The 16,405-nt window shown below is 39.5% G+C and overlaps 1 protein-coding gene across 1 annotated transcript in view; it reads right to left on the reverse strand.

The window, feature by feature from the left end:
- Positions 1 to 10,682: 10,682 nt before the first annotated feature.
- Positions 10,683 to 16,405, reverse strand: part of LOC138953132 (2-oxoadipate dehydrogenase complex component E1-like) — a 28,671-nt gene continuing 22,948 nt past the window's right edge. The window contains exons 22-23 of the mRNA XM_070324923.1: positions 13,540 to 13,625; positions 10,683 to 13,211 (exon numbers count right to left, since the gene is read on the reverse strand). Coding sequence (XP_070181024.1) covers positions 13,104 to 13,211; positions 13,540 to 13,625 — 194 coding nt within the window. The 3' untranslated portion in view covers positions 10,683 to 13,103. The remainder of the gene's footprint in view (positions 13,212 to 13,539; positions 13,626 to 16,405) is intronic.

The raw sequence follows: 16,405 nt of genomic DNA on the forward strand, positions 1-16,405 counted from the left end.
GCCACCAGTGTTGCCAGCTGGCTTATCTAGCCCCCCCCCTTTCCATCTTCATCCCTCCTCACAGTACACCCCCTTGCCTGCACTTTTCTCCTCTTCTCAATCATAGCATCGTTGGCTGTGAGTGGTTTGCAAGTCTTGGTTATCCCAACCCCTGCTGAGCCTGTAATCACTATTGTCAGGGGCTGCCAAGAGCACATAGAAAATAGGATTCATGAATATTCATCAGCTCTGTCCCGCCTCAGATGTCAGGAGTAGATAACTTTATGCATGTAACTTTTAACCTGGTTTCTTTTTTGTTTGTGTGTGTGTGTGTGTGTGTGTGTGTGTGTGTGTGTGTGTGTGTGTGTGTGTGTGTGTGTGTGTGTGTGTGTGTGTGTGTGAACCTGAGCTTTTACTTATTAGCATATAAATAATACTTATGAGCTTGTACCTTGAACGTAAGGAAAGCTACAGGGTCAAATGAATTGAATGATATATCTAGTTATTTACATATTTATGTGCATTTCTGTAGGTCTTGTTACCAGGATAAGTATGGAAAATGGAACAATGAGATTCATGAAAGGGAACCCGTTTACCATGTAAACAGCATTGCCTTATTGCTTTCTGTTCAGATTGGGGGGGGGGGGGGGGGGAACAATTGAGTGCAGAATTTGTTGTTATCAAATAACGTGAAAGAAAGGAGAGAAGAAAAAAAAGCATTAGGAGAACAGGCGTGCACATGTACATGAAAACTGAGAGTAAGGGAGAGAACAAATTCATTGAGCGCAGGGATTAATAGTTTTGCTTACTTTGCCAGTTGCAAATGCTCCGACGTTTACTATCACAGTACAACCTCCAAATAAGTTTAACACATTACCACACACAGCTTAGAACTTCTGAACGATCTCGCCAAACACTAACACCTATAGCAACACTAACACCTTTAATTATGAAATATTACCACCCAGAGCTTAGAACTTCTAAATGATCTCGCCAAACACTAACACCTATAGTAACACTAACACCTTTAGTATTAAAAATTCAATCTGACCATTTTGACATTGTTTGCAGGAAGAGCAATACTGCCGATGGATGGCCGCTTGCAAACTGGCCTCCAAGGGTCGCACAATGGCGGACAGCTCCTACGAATCTGAGGTCTCGGCGCTGCAAAGCTTCCTGGGAATGCAGCATCCGTCAGCAGCACCCGTCGTCGCTCCGTCCCAGGTGGACATTCAGCCCGAAGACTTCATTGCACCGCGCTTCTTCAAGAAGATCAAGTCAAGATCGGTCAGTTTCTTGTGTGTTTTGAGTGTGAACGAGCTGAAAGTAGCGATTGTGAGTTTTGGTAGCGCCTTACTTGATTATGAATATCAAGTCAAAATAGGTCTTTATTTCCTTGTAATTTTGAGTGTTAGGGCTGACAATAAAACAAATAATGTTGGTTTACATTGTTTTGATGTTTGTGTTGTTGTTGCTGCAGAATGTTAAGTTCCTGACAAATTTGCTTGAGGAAATTTGAGCTGCTGGACAAAGGTAGCTTGCGGAGACACTGTTTTCTGCATGCCTGTGTTTGTGTATTTTCTAACCTAAAAACTTTCCGTTTCACTGTGAACTTGGAATATTTGGAATGTGTATTCCAAGGCGGACGGCATTTGTTTTGTTTTTTGTTTTCATTTTTCCACAAGAAAACAACATTGTCTTGAATGTGCATTTTTAAGTCAACTGATTAAAATATAATTGTTTTGGTCAACAGATTGTTCAGCGAATCATGGAGGCTCACGCCAACGTGCGAGAGATGGGACTGATGGAAGCCAAGATGGCCTACATCAAAGCCTGGCAGTCGCTGCCCGAGTTCGGCATAACCTACTTCCGCATCAAGATGTCTGGCAACAAGAAAGAGGTGAGAATGTGTGTGTGTGTTCAGACATGTCTGTGTGTACATGTATGTGTGTGTTTGTATACATATGTGTGTTTGTGAGAGAGAAATAAAATTCAAATGTATGAGCGCCTATAGACTAGAGTAATCCTGAACTTAACTTAGTTTTATATGGGCTATGTTATAATATGATGTGGTTATTACTGTTACACTTGCACTTATGAGGACATTGATTTTGGTAATCCAATAATAACAAGATTATTCATAAACACATCCATGTAGAATAAACGGGTGGCAAAGTGTAGTTGGAAAAGTGTTTGCATGATGGGTGGCCGAGTGGTAACGCACTTGTGCTCGGAAGCGAGTTCGACGCTGGGTCAGGGCGTAAGCAATTTTCTCTCCCCTTTCCTAACCTAGGTGGTGGGTTCAAGTGCTAGTCCTTCGGATGAGACGAAAAACCGAGGTCCCTTCGTGTACACTACATTGGGGTGTGCACGTTAAAGATCCCACGATTGACAAAAGGGTCTTTCCTGGCAAAATTGGTTAGGCATAGATAAAAAATGTCCACCAAAATACCCGTGTGACTTGGAATAATAGGCCGTGAAAAGTAGGATATGCGCCGAAATGGCTGCGATCTGCCGGTCGATGTGAATGCGTGATGTATTGTGTAAAAAATTCCACCTCACACGGCATAAATAGATCCCTGCGCCTTGAGTCCGAGTCTGGAGATACGTGCGCGATGTAAGACTTGATATATAATAGACTCAACGGTTGTGTGTCTCTTCAGAGTGCAATAGACACAAACAATCTTGACGTGTTGAGGCAAGGGAGGGAACAAGTATGAAAAACAACAACACACAAACAAGAATGAAAAGATGATAGACACATAACAGGCTACCGTGTATTATTGGGAAGAACATGCCTCAAGTTGAAGTCAGTACAGACACAGTGGAACCCCCATTTTAAGACCCCCTTTTCGCAAATTGTCTTCATAAGCCCTGTCAATTTACCTCCCTCCTTTTTAAGACCTGATTTTTTCAGATGTTGGATGCCTTAAAAGGGGGGTTCCACAGTATAGCGTTGGTGGGATAGCTCCAGCGTTGCTGGGATGAATAGAACAATCCTCACCCTGCCAAGAAACAACCAGGAAAAAATGACCGTAAAGAAACAAACCCAATATCATCGTTGTTTTTTCTTTTTCAAACTTTCTTTTTCAAACACAATTTCACCGTTGTTTTTTATTTTTCAAACCCAATTTCACCGTTGTTTTTTGACTCACATGCGAAGCAAAAGTGAGTATGTACTCACCCGAGTCGTCCGTCCGTCCGTCCCCCCCGTCCGGACACTTTAACGTTGGATATTTCTTGGACACTATTCAGTCTATCAGTACCAAATTTGGCAAGATGGTGTATGATGACAAGGCCCCAAAAAACATACATAGCATCTTGACCTTGCTTCAAGGTCAAGGTCGCAGGGGCCATAAATGTTGTCTAAAAAACAGCTATTTTTCAAATTTTTCCCATTTTCTCTGAAGTTTTTGAGATTTAATACCTCACCTATATATGATATATAGGGCAAAGTAAGCCCCATCTTTTGATACCAGTTTGGTTTACCTTGCTTCAAGGTCAAGGTCACAGGAGCTCTTCAAAGTTGGATTGTATACATATTTTGAAGTGACCTTGACCCTGAACTATGGAAGATAACTGTTTCAAACTTAAAAATTATGTGGGGCACATGTTATGCTTTCATCATGAGACACATTTGGTCACATATGATCAAGGTCAAGGTCACTTTGACCCTTATGAAATGTGACCAAAATAAGGTAGTGAACCACTAAAAGTGACCATATCTCATGGTAGAAAGAGCCAATAAGCACCATTGTACTTCCTATGTCTTGAATTAACAGCTTTGTGTTGCATGACCTTGGATGACCTTGAGTCAAGGTCACATGTATTTTGGTAGGAAAAATGTGTAAAGCAGTTCTTAGTGTATGATGTCATTGCTAGGTTTAGCTCAAGGTCATGTAAAGGTCAAGGTCAAGCATGTGAGTCGTATGGGCTTTGCCCTTCTTGTTCTTTTTTAAACCCAATTTCACCGTTGTTTTTTTCTTCTTTGCCAGGAGCTGCTGGGCGTGGCGAGTAACCGCGTGATTCGCATGGACCTGAACACGGGCGACTCCATCAAGACCTGGCGCTACAACCTGCTGCAGACCTGGCACGTCAACTGGGAGAACGAGACCGTCATCCTGGACTTCGAGGATGGCAAGGTGACCTTCGCCCCCACCGAGTGCTCCTGCAAGACGGTGCACGAGTACATCGGCGGCTACATCTTCCTGTCCACGCGGTCGCAGGACAAGAACCAGAGCCTGAACGAAGAACTCTTCCACAAGTTAACGGGCGGCTGGTCTTGAAAACAATGGCGCTGGCTGAAAAATTGTGTGCATATTCTGTTGGACAGACAGAGACCGGCGAACCTTGTTATTGTTGCATGATGTGATGTGTAGTGGCTTTGGCCAGCCAAGGAAAATGACATTGCTCGGCTGTGAAAGAAGCTTTTAAAGGAAAAAATCACCGTTTAAACACTGCAGAAGAGAAAAGCTTTTTAAAGAAAAGAAAAAGTTGATTGGTGGCAAAGAAATGTATTCATGGAGCGTTTCTTAGTTCAAAGTTGAGCGTTTTACTGCTATGATGTTTAAAACAATTTTATGTACTGTTTTATTTTGGGATTCCTAATGCCGCAAGTGCTTCTGGTATTTTATAATAACAAAGAAATAATTGATCTGAGGATCTTAGATAAGTGTTTCTATGAAGAACATAAACTGTGATTAAAGAGTTTGTTTTTGAGACAAAAATAGAGAGAGGGTTTGGCTGGGTTGAAACAGAAACTTATTGAAGCATTTAACCCAGTTTCAAGGTACATGCTTATTTAGTAGTTAGTAGAACATTAGCAGAAAGTAAAATACAATCTGAAGTAAAATTTGCAGGGTCACAGCAAAGAAAAGGAACTAAATGAAAAAGAGAAGACACCTAAATAATGGCTGTACAAGCAAGAATTGAATGAAAGTATATAGACACGGAAAGCAAAACCAAATGGTTAATCTACGACTCTGAAAGTGAAGTCACACAGTTTTCTTTCCATGCTGCAGTCACGTACACATGTTTTACTTCACATCGTGCTAGCAAAAGTGGAGCTGTATTGTAAATGCAACCCGTGGTGCCTATTCTGTTTAGCCCCAGTCTGTAAGCTGAGGCGCACGCCTGCTAAAAGGTCAGGCTTCGCACACCCACTAGCGTCTTGGGTGTTGACACCCTCTGATGTCCTTGGGCGTAACATGGTGTGCTGAACGATAATCATGTTAAACTGCTGGCTTTCTGCTATCTGTGCAACCATGTATAACTGTCCGATTCAGTGTTGTCGGTGTGACTATTGCTTGTACTACTGCGGAGGTCGAGTTTGTATTTTATTTCTTGTGATGATTGGTCTATATATTTGTAGCTACCCTGTTACTGTAGATGCTTTGACTTGAAATAATATAATAACAACAGTAACGATGTTGATGATAATTCTGGAATACGAGTGGTTCGATTGGAGACGGATGAAGAATTTTAATCAACGGTGTAACAGGACTGAGATAATTTGTTGCTGTTTTTATAAGTGGGGGCCTGAATGATGAAGCTGTGCCAATGTTTGTATGATACACTGAGGTACACCTGTGAGCATGTGATATAGATATTTAATTTGACTCGACTGCCAAAGGATGCACTGGTGTAGGCGTCTTACCCTTGGTAGTTCAGCTGCGGCCTTGGAAAGTTTTATGTCGATGTACATGACATTGTGTTGATTGTAGATGTTGATGCGTCAGTGTGGTTTTAGCGAGTGGCTTCAGCGAAGTTGCGAAAACTTTTTATCAGCTATGCCTGTGTGTCAAATGTCTGTGGTTTTAATTTCAGTGGTGGTAGATTTTAAAGTTCCTTGATGTGTTGTGTACAAGTGTGATGTGAAACAGAACTGAACAGTAGCAAGAAACCTGCAGGCAGTGAGTCGTACTGTTTTACTGCATGGTACGGTAGATTGTTACTGGATTTCTATCATGTGCTTATAGTTCAGGAAGTGTAAAATAATACAGTTCACGTCTGGGGTAATGTGAAGAGAGGAAAAAATGGAAGGTGTCGATGGCTTTACAACTGCAAATGTTATGATGCAGCAGGATAAGTATTGCACCGCTGGAAAGTGTCAATTTGACAGTCTGGTTCTTACCATCTCTCTGTTTCTGTCCTGGATTTTATGCACTGTTAAAAATGGAAGTTGGTACAGACAATTATGAAAAATGTTCAGTACATCATCCTGTACAGAGAACAAATCTTCACAAATGAATGGGCTGGATGTGGTAGTTGATTTTGATGGGGAGAGAAAGAAGTGACAATAGAGCCTACAATACCAACACAGAGTTTGGCTTCCTTATGTCACAAAAATGAAGTAGCCTGAACAGTGAATGCACACTAAAGAAAATCAGAAGATTAGGGAAGATCTCACGGTCTGATTTTGTTAGGGGAGCTACAGAAACATTCCACCATTGCCTTACCCCGTTCTTTCTGTTGAACCACCAGTATTGTCAGTCAGCTGTTCTGTGACCAGTGGGGAGAAAACGGATCAGTGATTGACAATCAGCAGAGAAAAGTTGTTGCAGATCTGTCAGTGTGGTTAGATCAGTGCGCTAGCGACAGTGGTGAAAAGCATTCAGGATTGTGGGTGCTATTCCTCTTGCCTTGTCTACACCTCAGATACACTGTCCATATGCCTTGCACTTTGAAAGAGTACCAAGTTGAGAGTTTGGGGGAGGGGGGGGGGGGGTGGGTTGTAGGCAACCTTCACCATTGAAATGGCCGTTGCGTGTACAATACTGGTGCATAGCTCTAAATGGGTACCGCATTCACAGGAACTATTCCCCCTGTTCCAGATTGATTGTTGGAAGTAAAGTCGTAAAGTAATATTTTGTATCAAACACACAGTAGGTTGATAAAAGGGGCAAAAGTTTTCTTCTGTTGAAGCGTGACATCATTGTCATAGCTTGTGTAACATGTAGGACAAGCTGAAATAATGTGTAACAGTGAATGAATAAGTAGTCTGCTGTATTTTGTCCCCTTGAGAACAGTTCATTGAGGGGTTCATTGTAAGAAGGAATACTTTGCTTATGTTTTACACTGTTTATTTACATGGTTCTTCATCGTGAATTGTTTTATTTGGAATTCATTTAATCTTATATTTTATTGAACAGTGCTATAACACACCACTGTACAGTATAGAAAGTTTGCAAATATGAACATGCCATTGAAATGCTGATAAGCATATTTCTAGTGTGGAAGGTTAAGGTTATACTTGACTGTTTAAGTTTTAAAGTAAGATGAGTATATAAGTTTTTTATGTATCCCATTTATTTTGTTTCCTGTTTTGCAGGTTGATAATGGCTTTTTTTAAGTGTATAATTTCCTATCTCGGTTGAGTTGTCAGTGTAGACAGTGTTGCGTTATTTCAGTACAGCAATATACATTTTTTTTTTTTTTTGCAGGTCATTATACAATTAACAAGCTTGAAGAGAAATAGTCAGAAAGGCACACACATTTGATAATTGGTATTTATCCTTTTTCTTATTTTTTTCCTCAAGACAAGAAGGATGGATGAGGAATGATATGGGGGAAAACCTTCTGCTTTTTTGGTGACATTATGGGGAGTCATGTGTTCTGTCAGATTCTGTCTAATGTTTATTTGAAGAGAATTTGAATTGCCATCTTGGATTGATACGCATTTCACTGCAATGGTTTTGATCTTCTTCTTGGCGTTCGCAGAGGTTACACGATCAGTCCAGCACTGGTGATAAATGTTGTCGTTTTCTCCAACTCCTGTCGTATAGTTTGAATGGTTTTGATGTAATTTGTAACGTTTTTCATATAATCTGGACATTATAGACCTTATTGAATACCATAATGCTTCGTTTAAGGTTCGGTAACAAGGCAAAATTGCATTTTGTATTTTCAGGTCCGTTCAAATCGCACATAGTTCATTCTGTTACATTTTTTCATATAATGTGGACAACATAGGCCTTACAGTTTACACCATGTGCTACATACGTTCACTAGCGTTGTTCATTTCATAAATGGCAAATGTTGTTCGGCCGATAATTGTAATATAAGCATTTACAGTGAACTTTCTCCTCAATGATACTTTCTTTCCTGTGAAAAGTATCAAAGTATTTATGAATTTATGAACGCAGAGTCTCTGTGAGCTTATTTGTGTCAACGATTGTACTTCATAGTCTATGTAGAGCGTAAGAAAGATTTCATGACATTGGTGAGCTGCAGTAGACAAGCATATGATGTGGCGTGTATGAGAGATTTCAGAGAACTGCGATGTCAAATGAAATACTGTTGGTGTGAATTGTTCTGGCAACTTCATGGTGCTGTCTGTAGACAACAATATGGACCCTCCCTGCTACACCCTCCCTGCTACACCAATAATTGTAGATATCATAATTAGTGTCAGATTGTTGCGCTGGCATCTCATGCTGTTATGTCCGTGGGTGTGTGTGTGTTTGTGCATTCGTAAATTGACATAGGAAAGTCTATTTGTACCAGTTTCATTTTATAAATATATTCTGATTTTAAAGGAAAGTCATGATTTGTACTGCACTTGTTTTATGGTAGAAATGCTTGTGTGTCATTTTTGGTGTTAACAGCGTTTTCTACGCCATTTTTACTTGCTCCTTTAGAATTGAAGCCAACAAATTTAAATTGTAAAATAAGTTAGTAATTGATGTTGCCCATGTTTGAAGTGAAATAAAGGCGGACATTCTTTGCATGATGAAGACGTGTCAAACAAGCAAATTTTGGAGCATACGATAACTGCTTGACAAGATCTGGAAAACATGTTCATTCAAACAAATGCATGAATTGTTCGGATGGTTCTTACTGCAATTGTTGATGGTTTAATTCACATTATGAAAAAAGGAAGGAACAATGACAACTGCTGTTTTGAAGATGTTTATGTATGCTTCAGAAACTGGTTATTTGACATGCACTTTGCTTGAGATTGGGGTGTGAGTTGGAGGTTAAGCACTAAGCAGCAGCATTTACACAAAGCACAGCATTGTTGTAGAAACCCCGTGAATCAAGAAAGTTGCTTCAAACAAAAACTCTTCTCTCTTGCCAACCGCCTAATATTTTTGGTCTTGCCAGTTGCCTGTGTTGGGGAATTGATCGTGTGTATTCTGCTTTGTCTGTGATATCTACTGTCTGTTGCATTTTCCCTTCAAACATCTGATTCCCCGGTGACCCTTTGCCTTGTAGACCCCTTTTTTTGTTTATTAGATATTTCAGTTTAAAAGAAACCCTAGTGCCCTTAAAAAACCCAATTGCTGTGGCTTTTACGTTTTGCAATTATTTGAAATGAAATGCTGCTGCTTAGTGGACCATTAAAAAGTGTCATCTGCACAACAAAACAAAAAAATGTGGTGTGCACTGTTAATTTGACCACTGCTTCAGGTTGTTTTGAGATGGGTGTCACATGGAACACCACATAACAGGAGTAATGAGTAATTGCAGTGGGTGTAAAGGGAGTTGTGTTTGACAGACATTTGTAACTGATCTGTGGAACAGTGGACCCCCCTGTAAGTCGAAAAAAAATCTGAGAATTGGGTTTTATAATTATAAAGGGGTGAGTTTTAAAATAGGGGTAAATTTACAGAGGTTATAAACAGAATATGTTAAAAGGGGGGTTCCACTGTAGTGGTTTTAACCCCTTCACTGCCACAGTATAACAGCATTATTCCCAACGGTCTATGGGAAAGAAATGTGTTTAGAACCCCTACAAGTACTTGGACAGTGGTTACCTCCCATTTAGTTTTCAGAAATGTCCTGAAATGTTGTTGACACAAATCCCACGTATGAGATACGGTGATACGGTTATGGGCGTAGGACAAACCGAAAATGACCACGGTAACACCGGGTGGGCAGTGAAGGGGTTAACCTTGGAAATCATATGGGTACAGGGCACTCCATTCAAATCATGAATTGGTTTGACAGACTAACACACACTCAAGGTAGTTATCACAGATGACATTTTATTGAGGCAAACACACACAAACTGACAGGATTCTATCAACATTTACCTGCATTCTTTGAGTGCATTCTTCAGTTTCCTTGCATTCTTCTAGTATTTAGTATGCAAACTACAGAAGGAAAAAAAGAATGCAGTCTTCTTTAATATGCATCCTTTTGTTCTTTAGTTTGCTGTTCTAGTTAGTTTAGTTCTTTCCTTGAATGCAAGGACCATGAACAATATCTGTGCAGTTTCCACAGTACAGAAAGTTTCATTGGTATTTCTTACAACATACTCTGACCTAAATGAAAAGGTTTGAGATTGGCTCCTGGCTGCCAGAAAAAAGAATTTTCCGATCTGTGTGCGGCGAGATCAAAGGCAGGTCCATTGTGATAGCTGGGTGGCCTTGTTTAAAAACACTGACCAGGGGCCATTGACCCAGTTTTAGCTATGAGAGGTGGTTCCTTTCATATCTGAGAGAGGAAAGACTTCCTGCACCCGGTCAGTGACTGAGTTAAACCTATGGGGCGGTCTCTGTGATGTCTTGAGAGGAAACTTGGCCAGGGTAGTACATGCACCAGAACTGGTGTACACCATGAACAATGTGAAATCGAAGCAGTTTGCTTGAGGAAACGGTCGTCAGCAACTCAAACTTCTGTTTTCTTTTTTTTAAGAAAATCTGACTTTCTTTGTGGCCCCCTGACCCCCCTCCATTAAGGACTGATTTTTGTCAATATTTTCAAGGTCGCTAGAGAGGGGTTCCACTGTACCGAATTCAGATTCTACAGTACTGTCTGCAGTACAGTTGGCTTGTGAATAAGTAGTGTGTTCTATGTATGATAAAGTTGACGCAAAATGTACTACCAAGTGAAGTGAAGTTGTATACTTGTCTTCCTAATAAAATTTGTCATTGTATTCAGTGGTTGTCTGCTGCATGTGAATGCTGATAAATGGTTTGTGTGAAAGGGTAGCAGACTCAAGAATAATAACTCTCTATGAGTTGTGAAAGAGTAAATATTCTTGCTTTTATTGAGGCAAATTTTCCACCTTGATATTATAGTCCAGTCAATAGTGTGATAGGTTTGCCTCAATAAAAGCTAGAGTATTCACTCAATCAACTCATTAGCAAAGTAGAGTCTTTAAAGGGAGGTTGCCTCACATAACCTTAAGTGTGTAACACACTATGAAGAGGACATTGGTAAAACAATCCCCCCTCCCTCACCATCAATTTTATTACAGTGGCTGTAGACTTTACTGACATAGTTATAATACTTAACACTTACACATCGCTCCTTAACGTCTGACAATAGACATCTTCATTATCTGCGGATTGACATTTTCCACATGCTGCAGCATACAAATATGCATAAACAAGCTGGGTGATAGTACTGCAATATCAGATATAATATTTCATATAAACTTCACTAAATGTTCTGAGAATTATGAACACACTTGTCAAATTTATGCGAAAGCAGGAGACACTATTGTCTAAATCAAGAAATCAAATCCCCACAACAGCACCACTACCTATTTATACACAAAGGTGATCTAAACTATATTCATACACAAAGGTGATCTAAACTATATTCATACACAAAGGTGACCTAAACTATCTGCTGACAATTACAACTAAACTGCTGTTCAAATATATGCTACATGTATTTTGATTTTTTGAGTCACTTGAGAAAAAGTGACTCTATGTAATCGGTCAGTGTTAGTCTGTCCGGCCGTCCGTCCGTAGACACCACCTTAACGTTGGACTTTTCTCGGAAACTATCAAAGCGATCGGGCTCATATTTTGTTTAGTCGTGACCTCCAATGACCTCTACACTTTAACGATGGTTTCGTTGACCTTTGACCTTTTTCAAGGTCACAGGTCAGCGTCAAAGGAAAAATTAGACATTTTATATCTTTTCTCGGAAACTATCAAAGCGATCGGGCTCATATTTTGTTTAGTCGTGACCTCCAATGACCTCTACACTTTAACGATGGTTTCGTTGACCTTTGACCTTTTTCAAGGTCACAGGTCAGCGTCAAAGGAAAAATTAGACATTTTATATCTTTGACAAAGTTCATCGGATGTGATTGAAACTTTGTAGGATTATTCTTTACATCAAAGTATTTACATCTGTAGCCTTTTACGAACGTTATCAGAAAAACAAGGGAGATAACTAGCCTTTTCTGTTCGGCAACACACAACTTAACGTTGGGCTTTTCTCGGAAACTATAAAAGTGACCGGGCTCAAATTTTATGTGAACGTGACTCATTGTGTTGTGAATAGCAATTTCTTCCTGTCCATCTGATGCCTCATATAATATTCAGAACTGCGAAAGTGACTCGATCGAGCGTTTGCTCTTCTTGTTTAAATTATGAGTGACTTAGAATTTGTGAAAATACCTGCAACTCTGTCTTGCATATAACATATCTATAATAATAACATTATAAGTATTTTTTTTAAACAATACTGATAACCTCAGACTAGTGTTACAAAATACAAGATTTAAAACCTTTGACCAGAATAATATAATGCAGTACATGTTCAGATCATGAAGCCAGAAGAGACAACACAAACTGTAAACACTCCAGGTACATGAATAAAAAAATAAACGGGTTGAATTAGGGTCACTGCAGATTAGAAAGCTTTGAACAAGACTGCAGTTACTATACTGGTGTTCTCTCATAACCATGATCATGCACAACACATACACACCAAAGTTTATTTTATATCTGTAAAAACTCAACCACACCACACTCTGAAATGCACACCAGTTTCAACACCTACAGCCATCACTCCTGCATGTGAATAGCTGCAATTGATTAACCACTACAAATTAACCAGAAGCACACTTCATACATTTTCTCTCACAAAATTCTGAGTAAAAGTTACTAGTAAATCTGAGTAAATACTAGTAACCACAATAACATTTTTTAACCTGTTTTCAATAGACTTCTTCTTCTGGCACACTGTTTTCCAATGAAAATCTGTTGTTCCATTATACATGATAATGGCAAGTATATCAGTATGCATAATCTCACCATGAGTAATATATACATCGCTGGCACTTTAATCCCAGAGTTTCTATTATTATTGTTGACAAGTTCTATGACTGTTGAAAAGTGTCATCAAGCAGTTTCTATTATTATTGTTGACAAGTTCTATGACTGTTGAAAAGTGTCATCAAGCAGTTTCTGTGATTCCACCTTGTGAACGTCGCCAACTCCAACAGCAGGGGATCCCAACACACCACGCCCCACATACTTGAGCTGCAAACAAACAAACAAACAAACACACTCTACTGCTGTACTCATCATAGCATCCATATTCTTGCATCTAAGTGTCAAGACATAAAGCGGTTTTTTTTCCTTACAATATTACTATAAGGCTTGCAAACACAAACACATGCACTCACTCATACATGAACTCAATCACTGTTCCACTACACAATATTCCACCCATCTAATGAACAAATACAATAGAAACAAGTAAAAAAAATAAAATTAAAAACAATAGGCCCCTAAAAGTGTCACCATGAGGCTTAAAACGACATTTCTCATCATAAGATAAGTAAAAGATGAAAAATATTTGACTCACCTGGTAACCCAGAATGTTGGCAAAGCGAGGAGCAACAAAGGTCCAGGCCCCCATGTTGCGATGTTCTTCTTGACTCCACACAAATTCTGTGGAGAATTAAACAAAAAATCAAACAAAGGAAGAATGATATTTCAAACAATTATTTTTAAATGGTAAATTTCTAAAATGTATATCAGATTCTTTTATTCTTCAAAAAAGTATTAGAAGAAATAATCATAATTTTTTAACATTATAAATATTTCTTAATTTTTTAAAATTATAAATAATTTTCAAAAAATAGTAAAAATAAATAAAACATACAAATAATAAATTAAAGAAAATGAATATGAAACATAAATAAATTAAAAAAACACACAACAAAAACCCATGTGCATGTTACTTCTTTTTAGCTATGATGTTAAAATGGTTCCATGTTATTCATTTTTTTTATCTTTGAATGGTTGACAGGTACCTATTATTATTGCCAGCAGGAGCAAAAGGCCCCTGTATGTTATGTAAGAATTGGAGGAGGGCTCCACTCCCCCGACGTGCCCGGGAAAAAACCCGGAGGCACAATAATGCGATGTGAGGACCGATCGGGATACACCCGACTCGATACCCACACCGCAAAAGAGGTGACAGGGCGAACTTAACCGTTCGGCCACACACGCCGTGATGCAAAACACGGTGAATTTTAAGTCCAAATCACTTTTGGTGCAAAAAATCATCACGTGACCATTACCGGCCAATCGGAGTCGTCAAAGGACGCCATGTTGCTTCCGGCAAAGCGAAAGTGAAAGAAAGTATGCTACGCTTCGATGTGGATTTATGGTTGAGAACGGCATAAAATGCGTCCGAGGATGCCCAACTTACAAAATTAAGATTGAAAGACAGTGTGGATGCTAACACTACCCATGAAAACAACTGTCATGGGATTGGAATGGCAAACGAAAGAGAAGCAAAATGCGACAGCAGACGATACTTTCGTTTGCATAACTGACACTGGGGGAGAGTTTTTCGGCGACAGGTATCAGTTGTTCATACTTTACTGACTTCAAAACTTCTAGAATGACCCAAACCTTTTGTCACTGATCTCTTACCCTGACAGAAAGCAGAATAAAACAAAGTGTTCGATAGAAATATCTCTTTCGAAGCGAATTAGGTCACCATCTTTGCGAAGCTAAGTGGGTCATCGGCAAGACAGCGATAGATTGCAGCGACAACATGGCATTCGAGCAAGCAAAGTGAAGGAACAGAAACAAACAGCGGACAGACGTGACCGCGCAAGACGTGTATGTGCGTGTGTGTGTGAGAGAGAGAGAGAGAGAGAGAGAGAGAGAGGGAGAGAGAGAGAGAGAGAGTGTGTGTGTTTGTGGAAAGTCTCCACACACTTTTCAATCTTTTTTGTAGGAATGTTTACCCATGCACTCTAACACCAACATTGTAACTGCTTCACTGCCACAGCCCCTATTACTCTCCCTCTCTTTCACACTGTGTGTACTACAACACTACCACTGTGTCTGCTTAGCTAACCACTATTTCTTTCACATAAGGCCCCCCAAAAAAATAGGTGTGGTTACGGTAACATAGCCAAAAAAAATAGGGTAGGTAGGTAGGCAATCACTTTTTTTTTTTTTTTAACTTTTTTTTCTAATGTGTACCTACTTGACAGGGAAATAAGTGTGCGACACGGGCGCTTTCGCTTTCATTGCGTTTTTTGCACTCGTTTTTTTTTTTTTTTTTTTTGTGTGTTGACAAATGTAATAAAAGGTTATAGGATCGGCCCCTAAAAATAGGGTAGGTCGGGTTACCGTAACCACACCTATTTTTTTTTTAGGCCTAACATATCATTACGCCTTTTCATGATAGTTTACTATGTTGGAATTGTACAGACGAATATTAAGAAATAAACACATCCATCCTCATTACGGTCCCCCTCTAGCATGACATATAGAACTTGGCAAACGTGTGATATAAAAGTTGAGGTCACGTACACATTCTATAAAAAGCATTTTCTGGACCTGTCTACTGTGTCCACTGTAAAAAACAACACTGTGTCCGATTCCCTTGCCCCTGCTTCTTTCACAGTTTATACAATGTCTACCACCTTCTCTCTCTCTGTCTTGAATTGATACCATACAGAAAAGGAGAAATGCAGGTATGTATCACTAAATGTGTTATTATCACCGAGAGAAACACAGACACATGAAGCAAATACACACATATAAAGCAACCTTTCTTAGAAGGCCTCTTCCTCCGAAAACGGCGTATGGCTGCCTAAATGGTGGGGTAAAAAACGGTCATACATGTAAAATTCCACTTGTGCAAAAAACACGAGTGTACGTGGGAGTTTCAGCCCACGAACGCAGAAGAAGAAGAAGAAGGCCTCTCACCAAGACAGACCTTTAGACATAAAGACACACGAACAACAGGAAACAAAACAACAAATAACATTAACTGATAATTTACCTATTGAAATCTGAAAAGATTGCAAACAAACTCTGCAACCAGTCAAACCTTGCAGATTTAAAATGTTGTTGTTAAGTGCGTTCTTCCAAACGCCACAGAATCACTGCTTAATTTGACTACTTCGTGTAATCGAGTCATTGTATTTTTCACTGCCATGGTTTAAGCTTGCAAAGATTAACTGGTCACCAAAATGTCTCGTACTGACTGGGTTGCTTCCCTTGCTGCTGATTTTCTGTTTTCATTCGCTATTTCTTCCCTTGTTCTTCTCTTGAATTTATACTCTTTTTGTCTCTTGAAATAACACTCAACAATTAGAAGGAGAGATAATGGAGAAACAATCCAATCTGTAACGGGTATCCAGTGTTGTTCTCGGGCCTCAGACTTTGGTCACTGACACACTGTTTTGATCTGACGTATT

This window comes from Littorina saxatilis, linkage group LG17, assembly GCF_037325665.1.
Source record: "Littorina saxatilis isolate snail1 linkage group LG17, US_GU_Lsax_2.0, whole genome shotgun sequence".
Taxonomy (NCBI): Eukaryota; Metazoa; Mollusca; class Gastropoda; order Littorinimorpha; family Littorinidae; genus Littorina; species Littorina saxatilis.